The sequence below is a fragment of the Engraulis encrasicolus genome, chromosome 19 (genome assembly GCF_034702125.1).
Source record: "Engraulis encrasicolus isolate BLACKSEA-1 chromosome 19, IST_EnEncr_1.0, whole genome shotgun sequence".
In the NCBI taxonomy this organism is placed as follows: domain Eukaryota; kingdom Metazoa; phylum Chordata; class Actinopteri; order Clupeiformes; family Engraulidae; genus Engraulis; species Engraulis encrasicolus.
Genome location: NC_085875.1, coordinates 1,536,205 through 1,559,837, shown reverse-complemented (window position 1 = coordinate 1,559,837; position 23,633 = coordinate 1,536,205). Strand labels below are relative to the sequence as shown.

The 23,633-nt window shown below is 43.0% G+C and overlaps 1 protein-coding gene across 1 annotated transcript in view; it reads left to right on the top strand.

The window, feature by feature from the left end:
• Nucleotides 1–23,633, top strand: part of zgc:103755 (uncharacterized protein LOC449988 homolog) — a 119,064-nt gene that overhangs the window by 71,877 nt on the left and 23,554 nt on the right. The window contains exons 8-11 of the mRNA XM_063183415.1: nt 2,873–3,008; nt 6,157–6,291; nt 21,408–21,459; nt 21,855–22,084. Coding sequence (XP_063039485.1) covers nt 2,873–3,008; nt 6,157–6,291; nt 21,408–21,459; nt 21,855–22,084 — 553 coding nt within the window. The remainder of the gene's footprint in view (nt 1–2,872; nt 3,009–6,156; nt 6,292–21,407; nt 21,460–21,854; nt 22,085–23,633) is intronic.

The window sequence follows — 23,633 nt, the reverse complement described above, 5'->3', positions numbered from 1 at the left end:
TTGATGCATTTTTTCCAAAATGTGAGGAATATAAAATGACTATCCATCAGCCTGTCTGGGGTTCTATACAAGATTTGACCTTTTGTAGGGATTTAATAATCATGAGAACAGAAAGAAAGCACCCTAGACCTGTACGTGATGAACTAGGCAATGATATAACAGCTACTGGGACCAAAATCACTGAGAAAACTACTGGTAGCACTTAATGCCACAGAGGTTTAAAATCCTGTAGTGCACACGTGGTACCTCTACCTCAGAAGGAACCTGTGCAGTTCCACCTGAGGTTTGCCCACGAACATCAGACTGGTTTAGGATATGATAAGGAGGTGCTGTTGTCAGATGAAACCAAAAGCAAGCTGTTTGGCATTAACACAATTCAATGTGTTTTGAGAAAGAGAACTGCTGTCTATGATCCCAAGAACACCCTCCTCACCATCATGCATGAAAGTGGTATCATTATGGTTTGAGGGTGTTTGTCTGGCCAAGGCACAGGACAACTTCACATCATCAACAAATGGATGGAGGGAGACATGTAATGTGCAATTCTGAGTGCAAACATCCTTCCCTCCACCACTACACTGAAGGTGGGCCATTTTTGGATCTCCCAACATGACATTAATACACAACATACAGTCAAAGCAACGAAGGAGTGGCTCAAGAAGAAGCTTATTAAAGTCGTGAAGTGGCCTAGACAGTCTCCAAATATTAACCCTATAGTAATTCTATGGAGGGAACTGAACCTCCCATTTGCCAAGCTACAGCCACAAACTATTCATGTTTTAGAGATAATCTGCAAAGAAAAATGGGCAAAAATCTTGTCTACTTTATGCACAAACATTGCCATCAACTAAAAGAAGCATCTGCCCTCAGTGCTAGACAACTAGGGCTTTGCCACAAAGCACTTTATCTTCTTTAGCTAGAGGGGTCAAATACTTATTTGCCTAAATTAAATACAAAGAAATCAAAATATATTATTTTAAGTTATTTTCTGGAATTTCTTTTTGATAATCTGTCTCTCCATGTTTGAATACATATTATCATACATTTATAGACTGATCATGTCTTTATTAGTGGGCAAACCAGCAAAATCAGCAAGGGATCAAATACACATTGGACTCACTGTAGCTCCGCTCTTTATGCTTTGCATCTTGGGGGATATGAAAGAGGACTCACTTGTCATTGCTCCCGGGAGGCTGAGGAGACTATGGGAGACTGAGGGAGACTGGAGGAAGGGAGGATGATAAGGACAGCAGAAGGAAATGGCTTTATTGAACAACGTGCTGCATTATCTGTATTTCAAAGCATCGCGCTGAATCATATTTCAATGCCTGCCTCTCTCCGTGACTCTCCCACTGTGTGTGTGAGCATTTGTGTGTGTGTGTGTGTGTGTGTGTGTGTGTGTGTGTGTGTGTGTGTGTGTGTGTGTGTGTGTGTGTGTGTGTGTGTGTGTGTGTGTGTGTGTGTGTGTGTGTGTGTGTGTGTGCCTCTCTCTGTGACTCTCCTACTGTGTGTGTGTGTGTGTGTAATCTGTGTGTGTGTGTGTGTGTGTGTGTGTGTGTGTGTGTGTGTGTGTGTGTGTGTGTGTGTGTGTGTGTGTGTGTGTGTGTGTGTGTGTGTGTGTTTTCCTCCTCAGGTCTTTTCCCCATGCTATTCATGGCCATTTCAAAACCAGTGTTGCCAGATTGGGCGGTTTCCCGCCCAATTGGGCTGCTTAGGATTGCCGTTTGCGGGTAAAAAGGGGTAAAATGGGCTTTTGGGCGTATTTTTCTGCAAATCTTTGGCTATAGAAATCAATATAATTGAAATAAAATTGGGTGGGATTTAGTGCTTCCTTCCAGGCGGATTTTAAGCATCTCTTGGGCTGGAAATCACCGGTCTCATTTGGCAACCCAGTTCATCCCCTCTGGTTTCATTATGTTGTGTCCTCATCTGCTTGATGTGTGGATGAGCCATTCATTTAAGTCCCCTGGATCCCACTTCTGCTTTGTGTGTGTATTTGAATGTGGAAATGCAGATTTAACTTTTGGGGTGTGTGTGTGTGTGTGTGTGTGTGTGTGTGTGTGTGTGTGTGTGTGTGTGTGTGTGTGTGTGTGTGTGTGTGTGTGTGTGTGTTTTAACTTTGTCTAACAAAGGTGTGTGTGTGTGTGTGTCCATGTGTAAGAGGTTATATTGCGTAGCTGAGGTAGTATCTACATATTAATGTCCAGTCTTGTTTGTGCGTTCGTTCGTGTGTGCGTGCGTGCATGCGTGCGTGCATGCTTGAGTGCGTGCGTGCGTGCATGTGTTGTCCATATGCAGTTGGGCATGTTGCGTTTCTGCGGCAGTACAGATTAAGCATGTTGTGTGTGTGCGTGCGTATGCGTGCACATTGGTGTGTGTGCATATATGTTGGCATGTTGCTTTTCGGTTTTTGTACAACTTATTGCGTGTCTGTGTATGTGTGTGTGTGTGTGTGTGTGTGTGTGTGTGTGTGTGTGTGTGTGTGTGTGTGCGTGCGTGTGTGTGTGTGTGTCCATGTCTTAGGTGGGCACGTTGCGTTTCTGTCTAACAAAGGTGTGTGTGTCCATGTGTCTGTGTGTGTGTGTGTGTGTGTGTGTGTCCATGTCTACTCGAGGGGGGCGCGTTGCGTTTCTGCGGCGGTACGGAGTTTGCGGGCGGCATGTGTGCGTGCGTACGAGCATATGTTGGCATGTTGCCTTTTGGTTATTGTACAACTTATTTGTCTAACAAAGGTGTGTGTGTGTGTCTGTTTGTCTGTGTGCGTGTGTGTGTGTGTGTGTGTGTGTGTGTGTGTGTGTGTGTGTCCATGTGTCTGTGTGTGTGTGTGTGTGTGTGTGTGTGTGTGTGTGTGCGTGTATGTATCCATGTGTAGGTGGGCGCGTTGCGTTTCTGCGGCGGTACGGAGTTTGCGGGCGGCATGTGGGCCGGAGTGGAACTCAGCCGGCCGGACGGGAAGAACGACGGCTCCGTAGCGGGCGTACACTACTTCACATGCGCACACAAACACGGTGAGGAACAACACACACACACACACACACACACACACACACACACACACACACACACACACACACACACACACACACACACACACACACACACACACCAACGGCTCAGTGGCGGGCGTACACTACTTCACATGTCTTCACAAACACGGTGAGGAACACAAACCATAACTTCAGACAGCCTCAGATCTACTGTCTGTCTCTTAAAATGATTGCTTTTATTTAAGGAACAGTCCACCATTTCTGAAAATGTGCAGTGTTCGCTTGTGTGCTGTGGAGTGCTGTGTCACAATGACAATGGGAGTTGGAGTTTCCCAGTTGGGCTTTCACCATCGCTTAAAGTGATACTGTCTCCTCTTCTTTCAACCGTTCTCTGAGTATGGCAGTGCACGTTTTACATCCAAGCTAGCAGTTAACATTGAGTCCTATGAGACCAGTTAGCCGCCAGCTGGTCTCATAGGACTCAATGTTAACTGCTAGCATGGAGGTAAAATTTGCACTGCCATAATCAGAGAACGGTTGAAAGTAGAAAGAAAGGAGATAGGTAAAACTCAATTATTTAACTCAAGGGGAGGTGTAATATGACTTTATTTCCAAAATGGGACAGTATCACTTTAAAGTTAGCGAGTGCATTTATGGACAGGTGCATTAGCTCTAAGGGCCACACCACCCACACCAACTATTGCTTTTTTTAGACTTTTTTATTTTTACCTTTACTTTGTCCCTGTCTTTTCACTTTTAGTTGTTTACCTTTCAGTAAAACTTCACTTTGATTTTTTTTTGCTGATGCTGTCGTGTTGGTTTTTCATTTCAGCCTTGAAGAGTCAGCTAGCTGACTCTCTCCTCATGAAGTTAAACTTCAAAGCACCGCACAAAGTGTTTTTTTATTTTATTTTTAAAGCAATGTTTTCGAAGTAGCTTTCCTGCTTCTTCTATTAGTTCTTCGACTGGCTGAAGGCCACTTATGAATGAACCTGGAGTTCCAAACAGAGGAATACTTTTATTGTCTTACTGTTATTATAAAATGTAAATACATTTATTTTCTTAGTGGTATTATAAAATGCAAACATAAAATGTGTTTTATGATGTATTTTATCATGTAGCCCCACAATGCATGCCGTACCACCAGTGACACGCAGTAAGAGTCACTGAAAGGTTAATTACCACAGTAGTGTTACTCTACTATGCTATAACACAGGGCCTTTAGTAATTGACTCTGTCATTGCCATTCTGGTAACAGCAAATTTATAGCGCCGTGTTTTAATGGGATAATGTATAAAATGCATTATTATTATATTACGAAATGTAAATACATTATTTTTTTAGTGTTATTATAAAATTTAAACATTCTCAGGGCTTTGAACCGTTATTTTTTTCCAAACGTTCCGTTCTGAACAGAAACAGAATTATAACGTTTCGCGGTTCTGAGTTCCACCAATAAATTGATGTTCCCGAACCGGTTAGAACCAAAAAATATTGTTCCCGGAACGGTTAATTTCGTTCCTGTCAGCTGATTACTCCCCATAGGCCTAACTGACGTTAACCAAGAAAGACGGAAGTGCAAATGAGTCAGCCTACATTCAAAACTGTTTATTCAAGCGGATGAAAAGAATATCCTCCAGAATTTTGTCATTCAGGGACGACCTAAGCGGAGAAGATGAAAATGTGCGCTCCATGCTGACTTGGGTCACGCGGAGCACTATGATGGACATTGTGAGTTTGTGCATATTTGAAGCGATGCCCAATAACGCCAAACATTGTCGGTGCGCTTTACACGCGCTTCCCTGCAATGTCTTACAATAATGCAATGCAAACTCTGTCCTTTTGTATGACAGTGGTTTCTCTTAATTAAGATGTGGAGTGAAGACTTTGTAATCTACAGCTCTCTCTCCATTCAGTCAGAGAATGTCTGATGTCACACAGGACGTGAACCTCAGCCGTCATGGTAACGTGCACAGGAAAATAATGACTTTTTTTTGTTTGTTTGAGGAACGGTATTAACCGGTATTAACCGGTTACCATTATTTTTAAATAAGTGTTCCCGTTCCAGAACATAAAAAATAATAACGTTTCCGGTTTCGTTTCTGTTCCCTGTAAAATACAAAAAGTTCCTGGTTTTCGTTTTCGTTCCTTGAACCGGTTCGAAGCCCTGGTGTCAGCTATTGCAGCTCAGCCTGTATTTGTGTTTTCACCTTGTTTCTATTTCCTGTATTTTTGAATTTCCCATATTACGTAATTACTTTATTACAATTGCTATTAAAACATGGTTTCAAAATGTTTGTTTTCTCCTGACTGCGCGAAACTAACTGTGCGCAACTCAAACTATGATTGTTGGAAACCGCTGTTGGTCAAAAAATTAGCTCACGTGGTTCGCTACCAGTATCTTGCCATGTATACTACCACTAGCCTTATCTGTAATAATAGGAGGAGGCCGTGGCCTAAATGGCAAGTGTTGCAGGTTCGAATCCCACCTGTTCCTGTCCCTACATCTCCATCCATGGCTGAAGTGCCCTTGAGCAAGGCACCTAAACCTGCATTGCTCCAGGGACTGTAACCAATACCATGTAAATAATTATTAGTTGCATCGGGAACTCCTCCCACTTTGTTGGTAAGCAAACAACCATAAGCAAACCAAGGGAGGCGGGTCAACCATGCCGTTTGGGAAATGTTAATTGTTATGCTCTTGGTCAGATCAAGTCTCGAAGAGATTTGAACGTCGATGATAATCAGGCTACTGGTGACCCAGATAAGTTACTTGTGTTGGAAGGAAACCGTTTCTTTTTTACTTTTATTTTCACATTTGACACCTCTGTTTATTCATCCTAATTGTTCTGCATCTCCTCAGGTATATTTGCTCCTCTGTCCAAGATCAGTAAGCCAGTACACAGGTCTAGTGGTTACCCAGATAAGCTACTTATGTTGGAAGGAAACTGTGTATCTGTGTGTGACTGTGTGACTGAGGTTGCAAATGAGCTATCTAGCTATAAACCTTTTATGTATTCACAGCTGAGTCATGGCCTTGCCTTGTCATGTTTCTACTGCATTGTCCCTGCTATATGAACTACAAATAAATAAATAAATCTCTTTTTTATTTTTCCTTGTCCTTTTGACACCTCTCTTTATTCATCCTAATTGTTCTGCGTCTTCTCAGGTATCTTCGCTCCTCTGTCCAAGATCAGTAAGCCATCGGAGCGCCCAAAGGTCCGCCCTCCTCTCGCCTCCACCCCCATCAGGACGGCACGCCACCACGCCGACATCGCCCACGTTACCTCACGCATCAACACAGGTGAAGCACACTCTCTCACACACACACACACACACACACACACACACACACACACACACACACACACACACACACACACACACACACACACACACACACACACACACACACACACACACACACTATGCACTTCACGGCACCACGCCGACGCCGCCCACGTTACCTCACGCATCAACACAGGTGAACACACACACACACACACACACACACACACACACACACACACACACACACACACACACACACACACACACACGCACACACACACTCACCCTCTTAGATCAGCAAAGGTGAGTGAGCTTTCACACAGACAGGCAGGTGTGTCTGCAAGCGACCTACAGTTGCCTGAAGTTCCTTTTGAAGCGCCGAGGGAGGGGGCAGCTCAGTTGGCTTCGGATCAGAAAAAAATCGTTCTGAAGAACTCTGTTCTGAAGCAGTTCTTCAGAAGGCAGGCCCAGAAAAAGGCCCCGTCTTAGCTGTTGGGCAGGGCCGGCCCTTGTCGATTTGCTGCCCTAGGCACGCATGAGTTCAGTGCCCCCTACACACAATTTTTTTTTTCAGTTTGCTGCCACCCTGGCCCTGCCCAACAGATTGGTTATTTTGCAGTTGTTTTGTCGTTATTAATGGTGGTTTACTTAAATCCCTGATTATCTGGTGCGGCGCCCCCTACTGGAGTGGCGCCCTTAGCATTTGCCTATACTGCCTATGCCAAGAGCCGGCCCCGCTGGTGGGCGATTCTGCCAGAGGACACTAGCCGCTCAATGCAGCATCCAGCAGCAGCAGCATCCCACACACTCATTTGATTTCCAATTGATTTTTTATTTTTTTATTTTATGTATTCATTTTTTTTTTTTTGCTGCTTCGTTTTGCACAATTGCTTTGCATTTCTGTTGAAGGCCCTTCTACTGCACTGTAAATGCAAACTCTGTTTTTTAAAAGTCTAAAAATAAAAATATTTAAATAGTCTAAAAATAAATAAGGAGCACTGCTGCCTTTGGTAATGAGATCTATGGTGCTGTGCTTTATGCCCACGCGCTCCTCTCACTTTTTACTTTAGATTTATTTTCTTTTTTTCCAGTCATGGGATTTTTCTTATCATGTTTTTTGTTGTTGTTTTGCTTCTGGCCATTGACGAGTATATAGGATGTGGTCTGGCAGCCGAGAGAGAGAGAGAGAGAGAGAGAGAGAGAGAGAGAGAGAGAGAGAGAGAGAGAGAGAGAGAGAGAGAGAGAGAGAGAGAGAGAGAGAGAGAGAGAGAGAGAACCAAAATGAGAGAGAGAGAGGGAGGGGGTATTTTTTTTCAATCTGCATTCATACTGAAGAAAAGGTGAAAAAAAGTTTAAAAAAAAAAAAAAGAAAGAAAGAAAAGAGAAAGAAAAGAAAGGAAGAAAGGCAGGAATTAAAATGGCAATGGTGACTCAGCGTCTCTTCAGTCTGTGTGCGGTGCTGTTGTGACGGTGGCAGCAGACAGCTTTCTCTCTTCTCTCCACTCCTCTTCACTTCACTTCACACCATTACTGACTCACTCTACTCCCCTTCTCTTCTCTTCTCTTTTCTCTTCTCTTCTCTTCTCTTCTCTTCTCTTCTCTTCTCTTCTCTTCTCTTCTCTTCTCTTCTCTTCTCTTCTCCTCTCTTCTCTTCTCTTCTCTTCTCCTCTCTTCTCTTCTCTTCTCTTCTCTTCTCCTCTCTTCTCTTCTCTTCTCTTCTCTTCTCTTCTCTTCTCTTCTCTTCTCTTCTCTTCTCTTCTCTTCTCTTCTCTTCTCTTCTCTTCTCTTCTCCTCTCTTCTCTTCTCTTCTCCTCTCTTCTCTTCTCTTCTCTTCTCTTCTCTTCTCTTCTCTTCTCCTCTATTCTCTTCTCTTCTCTTCTCTTCTCTTCTCCTCTCTTCTCTTCTCTTCTCTTCTCTTCTCTTCTCTTCTCTTCTCTTCTCCTCTCTTCTCTTCTCTTCTCTTCTCTTCTCTTCCCTTCTCTTCTCTTCTCTTCTCTTCTCTTCTCTTCTCTTCTCTTCTCTTCTCTTCTCGTCACGTCTCTGCTGACTCACTCTACTCCCCTGTAGATGCCCAGTCACAGAGCAGTGGTTCTCAAACTGTGGGTCAGGGCCCACATGTGGGCTCTGAAGGTATTCCAAGTGGGGCCTTGAAAGCATTTTCTGCTATTGACGATTTTTGTGAGTTGTATTGTTTATTTATTGGGCCAGAGGTGGGTCCCAAACATCTGTGAACATGTCCAGTGTGCCCCGAGTTGGAAAAGGTTGGGAACCCCTGCGAGAGATTTGATGCTAGCCTCTCGAGCCATCCTACGAACTTCCGCCACTGGTGGGCCCTGAAGGTATTCCAAGTGGGCCTTGAAATCATTTCCCAAAAATAATAATCATGTTTTGGTGTGTGTTGCTGTTGATTTATTTGAGTTTTATTCTTTATTGGGTCAGAGGTGGGCCCAGAACATTTTTGACAATTTCGAGTGGGCCCCAAGTTGAAGAAAGTTGGGAACCCAACCCCTGCTGTAGATATTTAAGGATGTAAATGACGATACGATTCAATATCGATATCTTATTATTCGATGCGATGCGATTTGATTATTTTCGATATCTAAGAATGCCCCACGCTACAATACAATACAATTCAATCGTCAGATTATATCACAATATATCGATACGTTTGAATTATTACAATTACTTTTGCACTTCTATTATGTTATGGAGCTAGGGCATTGGGTAGTGGCCAGCGATTCGATTATTTTCGATACTTAAGAACGCCCCACGATACGATGCGATTCGATTCAATCGTCAGATTATATCACAATATATCGATACATTTGAATTATTATTTACACCCCTGTATTCTCCTGACCCCTTTCCCCACACCAGGTGTGTGTTTACATTTGGTGATGTGAGATGAGCAAACATCTGCCGCTGTAGTCTCCCCCACACATGTTGTTATGACAGGAGAATGAAAACTGAAAATAACGTCCGTGACACCAAGCTCCCGTTTCTCTTGATTTAATGTGACCTTTCGTCACAGACTTTATTATCAGTTTTCATGTGACTTTGCGTCTTTTTGGGACGGATGTGCGTGTGTTTTTTTTCTTTGTTCCATAGTTATGACTTTGCTAGTCCTGCTCCCAGTCTTTTTGGGACGGATGTGCGTGTGTTTTTTTTCTTTGTTCCATAGTTATGACAGGGAAACCCAGGGGAAACGAACTGAGGTATTCATGCAGTGGAGGAAGGAACATATTGATTGATGATGAAATGGGTTTCACAATAGTGTCAGACAGACAAGTAGTATTCCATCAAGTGGAGAGTGGAGTGTGGGTGTGTGTGTGTGTGTTTGCGTGTGTGTGTGCCTGTGTGTGTGTTTGCGTCCGCGTGTGTGTGTGTGTGCGTGTTTGTGTGTGTTTGTGTGTGTGTGTGTGTGTGTGTGTGTGTGTTTGTGTGTGTGTGTGTGTGTGCGTGCGTGTGTGTGTGTGTGTTTGTGTGTGTGTTTGCATGTGTGTGTTTGTGTGTGTGTCTTTGTGTGTGTGTTCTTGTCTACTCTCACACTGTTCTAAAAAGTCCAAAAAAGCCCCCCCAAAATAAAAAAAATGGCACTTGCGTCATCATGCAACAAAACTGTTCATATCCATTTCCGCCATAAAGGCACATTTGGTCATCACTGTCCTCTCTATTTTCCATTTCTTTATGCGCACCCGTCTTACTTGCATTTCATTGACTACAACTATATTTGAAGAGTTCAGATGCAAAACCCCTAAAGTGCCATTTCAGAAAATAATCTTAATTCATTTTTTTAATACAAAGCTATCAAAATTGCACATTTTTTATTGTATTTATGTAATATGGCTATTTATATGTATTATCAAGTACATGAATGTAAACCAATCCAACAACGGGGTTCTCTAAAAATATAGAAGTGCAGGTCTTCAGAAATGGAGTTAGGGGGTTTTGCATCTGAACTCTTCTTTTTGTAATGTTTTATTTTTGCTCTGAGTTTCCTCATGTCCTCTTCTTTTCCTGTGGTGAGAAAAGGGTTAAAAGATGTTAAGCCAAAAGACACTTATGATGAAGACAAAGTTGAGTCCACTGATGCTCACACAGGTACTTGTCTGCACTACAAAAAAAATAAAATCTTATGATCATGCTTATTTTTCTAATTGCAAGTAAAAACATCAAGTCAAACTGGAAAATTATTTTTTACTGCTTTTTTCACTCGTTTCAAGCAGATATTGCTTATAGCAAGTAAAAACTAGAACCAAATAAAAACACTTCCCACAGTCAAATATCTAGTAGTCTATGTTCTTGTTTCAAATTCTAGTTCAGTACTATACTAGTTATTGGGTGATTTTACTTAAATTAAAAGTGACTAGATGTTTTTAGCTGAAACTAGAAAAATAAGATGGTTTAGATTTCATTTTATGCAGTGTGAATGGTATGCTACTCACACAGGGTACTCAACTGAATGGTGTGTATCTCAAACAAGTACAAGACTGAATGATGTCAACACAAATTGGTACTAGACTGAATGATCTTAATGGTGATTTTTAACGCAAACCGATGATGGAATGAATGATTTTTTTAACACAAATGGATACCAGGCTGAATGATTTTAACACAAATGGATACCAGAATGGATGATTTTAACACAAATGGATACCAGGCTGAATGATTTTAACACAAATGGATACCAGAATGGATGATTTTAACACAAATGGATACCAGAATGGATGATTTTAACACGGTAATGGATACCAGAATGAATGATTTTTTTAACACAAATGGATACCAGGCTGAATGATTTTAACACAAATGGATACCAGAATGGATGATTTTAACACAAATGGATACCAGAATGGATGATTTTAACACAAATGGATACCAGAATGGATGATTTTAACACAAATGGATACCAGAATGGATGATTTTAACACGGTAATGTGTCACCAAACTCTGAGCCAAGTTTTGTAGAGGCAGCCCCTTTCATCTGCCAGTGCTTTAACTCCCACAGTTTAATTGGCTGGTGTTCAGAGAGAGAGGGAGAGAGAGAGAGAGAGAGAGAGAGAGAGAGAGAGAGAGAGAGAGAGAGAGAGAGAGAGAACTAGAACAGGAGAGGCAGTACAAAGGACAGCAAGTGAGAGAGAGAGAGAGAGAGAGAGAGAGAGAGAGAGAGAGAGAGAGAGAGAGTGTGTGTCTGTTGGGAACGTGTTGGCAGTGTGTGTGTGTGTGCGTGTGCGTGTGTGTGTGTGTGTGTGTGTGTGTGTGTGTGTGTGTGTGTGTGTGTGTGTGTGTGTGTGTGTGTGTGTGTGTGTGTGTGTGTGTGTGTGTTTTGGGAAATAAAGATGGCGGCATGCTTAACTAATCACCACGCTTCCCTTCCCTCTTCGCTTTCCTCTTCGCTTCCCTCTTCGCTTCGCTTTTCTCCTCCTCCTCATCTCAGTCACTCATGATGATCAAGCATCTTTGTGCCAAAAGGAAAAAGAAAAAATCAGAAAGAAAAATCCCCCTTTTGCTTTAATTAGCCGAAGCATGAATGTGGAACTAATGACTGCAGATCCCTCAGTGTGGCCGTACAGTGTAGTACAGTAACTGGCTTTGGCCCAGGCTTGAGTGTCAGTGATCTCCTGGTTGTTTGGTTTTTCCCTCCGTCTGTCTGAGCTAATATAAGATCTGGAACTGTAGACAGTGGACACTGTACTGTACATGGTCTCTGGAACTGTAGACAGTGGACACTGTACATCAGGGGTCTCCAAACTTTTTTCTCTGGGGGCCACATTCGTTCCTGACTGTGATCAGGCGCCGGGATCAATCATGTGGGTGGTATTCTAGGCCACTGCCTGTCATAGCCATAATTTCTAGCATGACAATCGCTATTACACGCTGAAGAAGGGCTCTACCCGAAATGTTCGTAGGCGAATAAACAGAAAAATCAGAAGAGTGCTGTCCTTCGCTTCCTTCATTCATAATTTCTAGCACAAAGTAGCTCATAATTACAAGTGATTTGCAAAGAATTGAGTGAGTACTTAATATGTTTTTCAATTCGAAATATCACAGGTATTCGATTTAATTTCCCAATAATCATGTAAAAAAATTGCAAGTAAAGGTTAGAAACATATGGTGATTGACAGTTTAGGAGTGATACAATAGAAAGTGAGATGAGAAACTGTCAAGACAAGAAACTTATGGTGATTCACACTAAGTTAGTGAAAATTAAACTGTAGGAAGGCCTGTTGATAAACAAAATATATTTTTTTTCTGTGAGGATTGCTTCTTTGGGCCAGTTCAAATGGTGAGATGCAGAGAGGTGGATGGCCGGTCAAAGGGGCCTGGCGGGCCGCATCCGGCCCCCAGGCCTTAGTTTGGGGACCCCTGCTGTACAAAGTACATTGTCTCTGGAAATGTAGACAGTGGACACTGTACATGGTCTCTGGAACTGTCATAGGCGTTTTTTTGCATTGAGCAAGGTGGGGCAGGGTCTCGTCCAATCAGGGGGCCTCGTCATCGCATAACAGTGTTTGTTTTCCTGTATTTATCTTCCACAACTTCCTTAGCCTGATAAACCAGACTAAATGTGAGATTGGATGTTTAATTTAGTCTGGCCCCGATGAACGATACATCCGAAGATTGTTGATGAGAACAACCCGTTGTCTTTCAAACCGTGCCTGTGCCTATAGGCCAACGCTCTGACCAATCATCGCCATCTTCCTTGTTGTGCTTTCCCAGCGTCGCGAGCTTCGTCACCACTCCCTCAAAACCCTGCCTGCTTTGATTCAAAATACATGTCTGCATTGTGATTTTTTTGTCAGATTCAGGGCATACTGGCAGAATTTAATCATTATGCAAGTTAAAAAAAATGTGACCGCCAGCGGGTGGCGCTAGCTTAGGCTACAACCTCCTTATTATTGTTGGTGCGTCTCTGAAGTAGTCAGAAAATGTAGGGAATAGATGGCACTCAGTTTCTTCTTCTTTCTTTTTTATTCATTCATTGCAGGGTTAATTCCTTAAAATGTCATGGATTGTTATTTGAGATATAAGGTAGGAGCAGGTTCGCACACTAAACAAGACACAAAGGTCAAGCACAAGGAAAATACTTGTGCTTGACCTTTGTGTCTTGTTTAGTGTACGAACCTGCTCCAACCTTATACAGTACCTTACTTCTTTTGCGTCCACGCACCTAGTTATTTTTCGTAACATCTAGAGCGCAGCAATACTCTTACCTCCTGATGGATTGTTATTTGCTCAGGGCCTGTAGACAGTAGCGACTGTACATGGTCTCTTACAAGCGGTGAAAACTTTTGGGGACATTCTGTATGAACGTGGTCTAAAGATTAGAGGGTCGCAGGTTCCATCCATGGCTGAATTGCATGGCCTTGAGCAAGGAACGTAACCCCACATTGCTCCAGGGACTGTAAACAATACCATGTAATTAACTGTAGGTGGCTTTGGATAAAGGCATCAGCTAATTGTAATGTAACATAATAATGTAATATACATATATAATAATATGCCAATCAAGTTTTATTACAGACTCCAACGTCCAAACTGACATACAAACATAGACGATACAAATACAACACATAAAGTGTAACAGGTGTATAAAACACCTCCTATTAAAAGTGTACTTGTACATGTTCATTATTACAAAAGACTAGGACATTTAAAAAGGAAAAGCAATATTAAAAACAGAATTAAATGTAAATGTAGTCCCTCCTACAGTAGGCACATGCACCAGTGTCTGCAAATATAGGATTGATATCTTACAGTTCATATAATATCTCCAAAACAGGAGACGTTATTGCCACAGGAGAGGGTGCCCCCCCCCCACGCCGTTTTCCAAAATGATGTGTACTCCTTTGATCGACAGTTACAGCCGTTGCACCTATGGTCACGTCCCCCCGAAATCGTCCACAGTAAAGCACAAAACTTTTGCACTTGAACAGATAACACCTCCAGGCCCCATGCCCCACATCAAAAATCATGTCTCCTGGAACAGACTTGTATGAGAAAAGGGCGACACACGAACTCACTATAAATAATTGAATCAAATGAACTTGTGTTCCTCAGTGTCTTTACTGGCCCTTTTACGCCACCTGCCACCAGCGATGTGTGACCGCCTACCACCAGCGATGCGTAACCGTGTGACAAGAATGCTGAGAAACCTTGAGGCCCTTTTATAATCTGGAATGCTCAAGTGTGGTTGGGTCATCTGGAGGGAAAAAACGTTGACTGTGGAGAGCAAAGTTATTAGTTCCTTAGGGCAGGGGTTCCCAAACTTTTTTCCCTGCGCACCCCCTTGTACATTTCAATGTGGTTTGCGAAATGTTGGTGTGCTGATGGCCATGCAAATATAGATTCACTGCTCATTCACTGCACATTTTGGGGAATCCTCTTTTCCAATAGTCTTGGAGTTAGACTGCACTTCAGATGGACCCTACCAGCATACAATGCATGCACCATACAATTAAAAACTACTTAATGTTCTTTAATGCTGGTTAAAAACTCACATATCCGCCATTGCTCTATTCAGTTCGCTCACCCCCTTATGGCCAACAGCGATGCGTGACCACCTGCCACCAGCGATGCGTAATAACCACCTGACAGGAATGCTGAGAAACCTTGAGGCCCTCTTATAATCTGGAATGCTCAGCCGTGGTTGGGTCATCTGGAGGAAAAAACTGACTTCCTGACGAAGGCTTCATGCCGAAACGCGTCAAAGTATTTTAATCATGCTATGCCCAACAAAATAAAGGCATTTTAATTACAAAGAAGATGAGTGCCTTGGTATTTCTAAAGCTTTTTTGAAATCAACAACCAAGCCTGTCACCAAAGAGCACCATCTTAAAAAACTAGACAGTTCCAGGAAGCACTCCAACTGGACTTCATTCTGGAGGAAAAAAACGTTGACTGTGGAGAGCAAAGTTATTAGTTCCTTAGGGGATGTGTGTGCAGTGGTGGTACAATAAAATAACATGTCATCAGGGTGAAAGTGAATGCCAAATCCAAATCCAAATCCACAAGGGTTGCCATTGGTGAGGGATTTTGGCTTGGACGTTAGTGCTGTGCAATTTTTTTTTTCTAAAGCTTGTATCTGACTGACTATTTTTAACTTGAGAAATCTTGGTGAATCTTTCACAGAAATAAAAAATAATGATAAAAAAAACAAAGAAAAAACAAACAAAGTTTTGCTCTCCATGGTAACAAAATTGCTTCAAAATAGCCATATAACATTCTTTGTAGACATGTTTTCCTGAACTCAAGTACGCAATAATGCCTGACAAGGTTCCCAGTCCTGTGGAAATAACGACGTGGAAGCTTTAGCTGGAGTCTTCCCCTCCACAGAACCATGCAGCTGAAAGTCTATTCCAGAATGATTTCATATTTACAATAAAATATGTAGTATAACTCACTGAAATAACTGGTTCTGTGTGCTACTTTACAGGACCTATGAAGACGAAGTACTAAAATAGAGCATGAAATGGGTGATTTAGCCGCTAATTTGGCTGCTAAGGTTCTTTTCTGTATGGTTACCATTGGTAAGTGCCAATTGGCAAATGACCAATTAGGATTCTCCTTTGGGAACCACTTCAAAGGGACGAGTGAGTGGCCAGTGTGTGTGTGCGCGCGCGACGTGTGTGTGTGCGTGCGTGTCCATGTGCGTGTCCATGTGCGTGTGTGTGTGCATGTGCGTGTGCGTGTGTGAAAGTAAGTGAATGGATTCATCATCATCAGTCAGTCGAACATGAAAGAGAATTCCATTGTTAGGAGACTGAGACAGGATAATCTTTTTCAGCTAAATTGATCTGAAGATCAGAGAGACTTCTAACGGGCCAGCGCAGTGGGAGAGGGAGAGGGAGAGGGGTGTGTCTTCACCATTATGTCTGTAAAAGGTTCAAGTTAAAGGGGCATTCCACCGGTGGAGACATGAATATGTTACTGAAAGTGGGTCATATTTATAGTAGAATAGTAACATACATTTCTAATTTGGTGCCTTCTTGGCCAAGAAAAGGCAGAAAATGACTTTTTAGTGCTTGTGGATTTGTGACAACAATCCCCATAATGCACTGCGATGCTCAAGTTCCACAGGCCACACCCAGTTATTTGGGACTCTATGCATCATCCCTCCCTCAGCTTGCAGGCAGTGTTGCCAGATTGGGCTGTTTCCCGCCCAATTGGGCTGCTTAGGATGGTCGTGTGCGGGTAAAAATGGCATTTAGCAGAAAAACCCGCCCAATTTTAGCCATAGAAATCAATAGAATTGGGCGGGATTTTGAGCTTCTAGGCTGGTTTTGAGCATTTTTTGGGCTGGAAATCATCAGCCTCATCTGGCAACCCTGCTTGCAGGTGCATCACAGTGGGACAGACATCACTGGAAAGGAGAAGCTGGAGCACACTTCAGCTTAGTTTTCAAGACTTTATTTTGTGCACACACGCGACCAACGTTTCTGTGTTGCTACACCTTCTTCAGAGTCAAATGATAGCAAGAGAGAGAGACACACATTTCAAGACTTGACATTCACAGGTGATCCTACTTGGTTTGGCTAAATTGGTCTGATCTCATTGCAGGTAATTGACCCCATCCCCAACACCAGGACAAGATTGTAGACAATTAGACAGCTTGCCAACTTCCCAAAACAAAATAAAAAAGTGAAAAAAAAAACAATACACAAAGAACATTGTCAATAAAACCACAGCTACAATTATTACAAGACCACAGCCGTGATGCTGGAACAATTTGTTACAGAGAGCAAGACATATTGTGTTCCTCATTTATGCCCTGAGGCTCCACTGAATTTAGAGTATGAATCCAAAATGCCTTTCTACGAAGCCTCTCTGTCTAATTGTCTGCAATCTTGTCCTGGTGTTGGGGGGTGGGGTCAATTACCTGCAATGAGATGAGACCAATTTAGCCAAACCAAGTGGGATCACCTGTGAATGTCAAGTCTTGAAATGTGTGTCTCTCTCTTGCTATCATTTGACTCTGAAGAAGGTGTAGCAACACCGAAACGTTGGTCGGGTGTGTGCAAAAAATAAAGTCTTGAAAACTAAGCTGCAGTGTGGTCCAGTTTCTCCTTTCCAGCTATGCCAGTGACTCACTGGCAGTGTTGCCAGATGAGGCTGATGATTTCCAGCCCAAAAAATGCTCAAAACCCGCCTGGAAGCACTAAATCCCGCCCAATTCTATTGATGTCGATGGGAAAGATTGGGCGAGTTTTCCTGTAAAATGCCATTTTTACCCGCAGACGGCTATCCCAAGCAGCCCAATTGGGTGGGAAACAGCCCAATCTGGCAACACTGCTTACCGGAGCCTCAATGCCAGTGATTTCAAAAGCACTGGGACACTGATCTGTGATAGGTCTGTTAGAGCATTAGGTCCAACCCCCTATGGGCGGGGTTGAAAAGGTGGGGAAAAGGCTTGTAGTCTCAACAGAAATCCACCTCTCTTACACTTCCTATGTCGATGATGCAAAATGACCATTTTTACATCATTGACACAGGAAGTGTTAAGAGATGAATGCGGGTTTCTCCTATCTCAGGGGGAATTGAGAGATTTTTGCAAGACCATTCAAAAGTATGACTGGGTGTCTAGCAATGGAAAGCCTAATGCAAAATGGGTGGAGTGTCCCTTTAAATCATATGTGAGTGATGGATGGCGGTGTGGTGTGGTGTGTTAACTGGTGCTTCAAGGAAAACGATGAGCCAGAGCACCTACGGTACACCTACCCCCGTACACTGCACTGTATATGTGCCAGCTGTGCTTGTCTCGTTATTAGAGGTTGCTGGTGTTTTGCAACCATTGTAGCAGAGATACTCTAGACAGAGATAAGGAGGGGACAACGCCCCCTTAGGAGATCCAACTTGAGCACACACTTTTGCATTGGGTGGGCGGGTTTCGAAGCCTCTTTATTATTCTACCCTCTTTGATTGTAGTGCAGATGTGAGAAAGGGTTTATTCGGTACGTAAAGTATTTACTTTGCTATGTATTGAAGCAGATGTTTCCTTTATGGTATTTTGAAACTGGATAGCCTACTGTACCAGTGAATGTGGTTACAGTGCTTGTCAGAGGCGCATCTTGCCACCAGGCAAGGCAGGCAGCCACTTGAGGCCCCCAAGCCTCTAGATAATGAAAAACATTTTACCACAGTAGTGGCCATTTTGGTTCAAATATTCATTCTTTTGCATTTTCTCTTGGGGCCCCACCTGACCTTAGAATCGCCTCTCGTGCTTGTGATTGCACTTTTCCACTCCTTTGAGCACTCAAAGCTGCACCCATTCACACCCACATTCACACACCGGCGGCAGTGGCTGCCACACAGGGCCAGATTAACGCACAGGCTAGATATGGCTGCAGCCTAGGGGCCCCCACCTGCCATGGGGCCCCTGACTGGCCAAAGGGGGAAAAATTCCAGAATTGTGACAGGGCACAGTATTGAAAAATTCACCTCTGGTGTTGAGTACAGTTGGTAGACTTGTTGTCCTTAATTCCTATCTCATAATTATGACACTGTCTATGTAAATTTGTCACGAAATTTGCCCTCCAGGGGGCCCCACAGCAACCTGTAGCCTAGGGGCCCCAGGCCATCTTAATCCGGCCCTGGCTGCCACACAGTGGGTGCGTTCCAATATGCAACCTTTGCGTCCTCCACTTGTGCTTGTGGCCTCATACCAGGAAGAACTACGTCATGATGACATCACTGACAACAGCATTATATTCCAATTTCTTGCAAATGATCAATTGTAAAGTCATATTCTCATTTGCAAACTGGATTGTGAATGAGAACAGTCCCCAAAAAGTTGTTGTGGCTAGGCTGACAACTGGGAAACTTTATTGTTTTCTCCATGGAGGAGGGGCCAGGAGGCGGGGCGTGGCCACAAGCACAAGTGGAGGACGCAAGGTTGCATATTGGAATGCACTAGGTGTACCACCTTGCCGCCAGGAGCAATTTGGGGTTAAGTATCTTGCTCAAGGACACATCAATGGGGTCAGGCAGAGTGGGGCTCGAACCTGCAACCCTCTGGTTGCTGAACAGCCTCCTCTACCACCTGAGCAACCACCGCCCCTACATATAAGGAATGTTCATTAAAATGTGAATAAAATAAAAAAATCACTAGTGTTTAAAATCGGTATGGTGCCCTTATAATAATTGTTCAAGAAGACGCTTTTGCACACCTCTGTAGGTGAGCAGGTGCGTAGGATATTATCCCAGTGGGCTTGTCATTCAAGTGTGAAGAAGGTCGGATGACCGAAACAATGTATTAAAGTTTGTTGGTGGAATGGACAGTGTGCGGGATTTCTTTGCTCGTAGCCCCTTAATGCGCGCCGTACCTCCAGTGGCACGCTGTAATAGACATTGAAATGTAACTACCATAGCACTACAATACTATGACACAACACCGGCCCTTTAGTAATGCACCATGACTTGGTCATTACCATACTGGTAACAACAAATTTATAAAGCCGCGTCTTAAGGGGTTTTAAAATAGTGAATTCATAGACAAAACCTTAGCAGGTGAGCTGAAAAAAAAATCATTTTCTTCCTCTGGGGCTAAGCCCCCCCTGTCTCTCAAACCTAGTGACGGGCCTGCTGACAGTTATTTTCAGTGTCGGCTCAGTGTTGGCTCAGTTACTGCATGAGACTGACAGTTATTTTCAGTGTTGGCTTAGGCGGTGTTCATACATACCCGGGTATTTTGATAAACGCAGACCTTCCCCTTCGGTTGTGCCTTTCATTCACAAACAAAGGTTTTCCTTCTATAAACGAAGCTAAAAAAAAAACTTCGGCAAAAGTGGAGATTTTTTAAAATCTCCGGTTAGCGTTTGTATATAAACAGAGATAAACGGAGACTTGAATGGCACTACTTACGGCCCACAGGCTTAACGTATTTATGACAGCTCTCAACAGCACATGTATGCGTATTTGCCTTTGATGTGAACGAAAATATTTCGCTAAGCAAAATGTTTGTTTATTAAAATACCCAGGTATGTATAAACAGCACCTTAGTTACTGCATGAAGTGACAGTTATTTTCAGTGTTCTATAAAGTGTTGGCTGAGTCACGGTAACCAGTGTTCCAGCCGCGCCGACACTCAGCCAAAATCGGGCAGACTGTGCTTGCTACCTGGGTAGCCATCAAGAAAACTGGAAATGTAATAATTAAAATATAATAAAATAATTCAAAATATAATGATATAACTGGAACAATAATTAGCATGCGGCCGTCCTACCCCACTTTTGCAGTTGGGCAGAGGGCGAGCCCTTGCACGTGTTAATTTAGAAAGGGTTTTTTGTCAGTGACCCTGATATGTTCATTAAAAAATGCCATTTGGTAGTGTCCCCAATATGTTAATTTTTAAAAAGGCCATTTGTTAGTGTCACTGAGTTAAGCGAAGGCAAGTGGAGTTGATTAACCAGCTTTGCGCACGGCAGATAATATTACCGTTTTCAGATTGCTGATTAACATTGTGCTACTAATTCCATGTCATGTCATAGCACCCAGGTGTGAATGTCAGAAATTGCATCACGGGTATCAGCAGCACATTACATTTTTTGTGTTATCGTGGCATTCAGAGGTGTCAAAAGTAAAATTAAAAATAAATCAATGGTGTATAAATTCATGTTGTTACTGAAAAACATTCAAACCCAACAAGGACACACAACAAACTGGATCCAAGCAGTGCAGAGTCAGCTGATTGTAAGCCAAGTACACAGGTCTTATTTACTCAGATAAGAGACCTGTGTTGGAAGGATGTTTCATTTTCATTTTCATCTTTTTATTTTACTTCTGACACCTCTGGTGACATTCTGTTGGCAGCATCTTGTATCCTGCATGCATACTGCATATAAAAAGTGTGGGGCAGCCGTGGCCTAGTCGTTAGAGAGTTGGTCTTTCAATCATGGGGTTGCAGGTTCGAATACCCCCTGACCTCTCCCTACATCTCCATCCATGGCTGAAGTGCCCTTGAGCAAGGCACCTAACCCCACATTGCTCCAGGGACTTTAATCAATACCCTCACAGATAATAACTGTAAGTCGCTTTGAAAAAATGAAAGCGTCAGCTAAGTGCAATGTAATAAAAAAGTGAAATACTAATTCGCCTTCACTCCGTTTCCATTTCCCTTCTACAAACCTTTAGGCGTCCAGCTGTCCAGAAGCTGTTCCTCCTCTTCCTCATCTCTGGACTCAAGGTAACGTTCAGCTCTCTCTCTCTCTCTCTCTCTCTCTCTCTCTCTCTCTCTCTCTCTCTCTCTCTCTCCCTCTTGTACTTCCATTTCTATCTGTCTCTCTGCATGTCTCTCTCTCTCTTTGTCTCTTGCTCAATCTCTGCGTCACCCCCCCCCTCTCTCTCAATCTCTCTCTCCATCTCCCTTTTCTCCTGGTTCTAACTCTTCCTCATCTCTGTGCTCCAATATACAGCCCAGCGCTCTCTCTCTCTCTCTCTCTCTCTCTCTCTCTCTCTCTCTCTCTCTCTCTCTCTCTCTCTCTCTCTCTCTCTCTCTCTCTCTCTCTCTCAATCTCTCTCTCTCTCTCTCCATCTCCCTTTTCTCCTGGTTCTAACTCTTCCTCATCTCTGTGCTCTAAGGTACAGCCCAGCTCTCCGCTCCAGACCCCCCAAGCGCCACTGGAAGCGTCCCCCTGCCGCTCCTCCTGCCCCGGCACCTGGACCTGCATGGGGCCAACAGGAACACCAGCGAACGGGTCAGAACCAGCGCCAGCACCCCCAGGGCCCCGGCCAACACGGCTCCAGAGGACCCCCACCCCAACCTCACCTGTCGCACATGCAGCAGCGCACGAGCATAGCCCCTCACACAGGTGAGTTACAGTGCAAAACAATACAATACAGTAATGTATTTATATAGCACAATATCACAACAAATACACACAGTGTCGCACATGCAGCAGCACACGAGCATAGCCCCTCACACAGGTGAGCTGCAGTACAAAACAATACAATACAATAATGTAGTATGCATTTATATAGCACAATATCACATTTCTTTATTTAATGTTAAGTTTATTATAATTTTTCATGTCAAAAGATTGTTGCTGCACAAAACAAAACAGTGCCGTTGTGGAACACCGCTAGGCAACAGGTAGCCTAGACAACAGGTGTTGTCTATCACAGCAGCTGATTAGAGTGACAAAAGACCGGACCCCCTGCGGAGTGATATGAAACATTCGCTTTAGCAGTGAAAAGTCTTGTTGCCATTGACAGCGGTCTGATATAGACCAACCCGTCCGTTATCTCAAATATCAGACGTGCGAACGTTGGGGAGCCCCGTTGAAATGAATGGAGCATTCGACCGATGACGTCACACCATATAATAAACTAGACTGCCTGTGCAGTCGCCTTCGACTGCTTAAGGTATATCCCCGAAACGCGACGCTTCCAGTCTTCAATCATTCCTACCACTCCCGTCCACCTTTTCATGAACGTCTATGATAAATACAAAATATAAAATAAATATATTTAATATCTATACATATATCAATGACGTGCATAGGCTTAAAACCAAATGACTATTGTGAAAATGAAGGAAAAAATGGGGCAAATGGTAACACTGTTTTAATGGTTCACTATTACAGTGGATATACCACATTAGGTACAGTGTAATAACCAGTGTAACAATATTTAATACCACGTCATACCAGTGTGACACCATGTACCAATTTTGTACTTATATCATGTAGGCTATTTGTGTGTAAGTGGTATTACATGGTATTGCATATTTGTACACTGGTATTACACTAGTATTACATGGTATTACATATTGTTACACTGTTTATTACACTGTACCTGGTATTGCCTATTTTTACACTGGTATTACACTAGTATTACATGGTATTAAATATTGTTACACTGGTTATTACACTGTAGGCCTACCTGATATGGTAGATTCACTGAAATGGTGAACCATTAAATTAAGGAGTTACCGGGCAAATCAATCCACCCAGTCAGAAGTTATGGGCCCAATAAAAATTCCACCATTTTGAAAGTGTTGACCTCCAAACATGAACCTACCCCACAGCATTCACAATTCGGCCATCTTGAATTCGGCTATCTTGAAAGTGTTAACCTCCAAACTGTAATCAGTTCATGAACCCACCCTAGAGCATTCACACACCAAATCTGGGACAAATCCATCCACCCAGTCAGAAGTAATGGGCCAAACAAAAATTCGGCCATCTTGAATTCGGCCATCTTGAAATTGTTGACCTCCAAACTCGAATCAGTTCATGAACCTACCCTTGAACATTCACACACCAAATCTGGGACAAATCCATCCACCCGGTCAGAAGTTATGGACCAAACAAAAATTCGGCCATCTTGAATTCGGCCATCTTGAAAGTGTTAACCTCC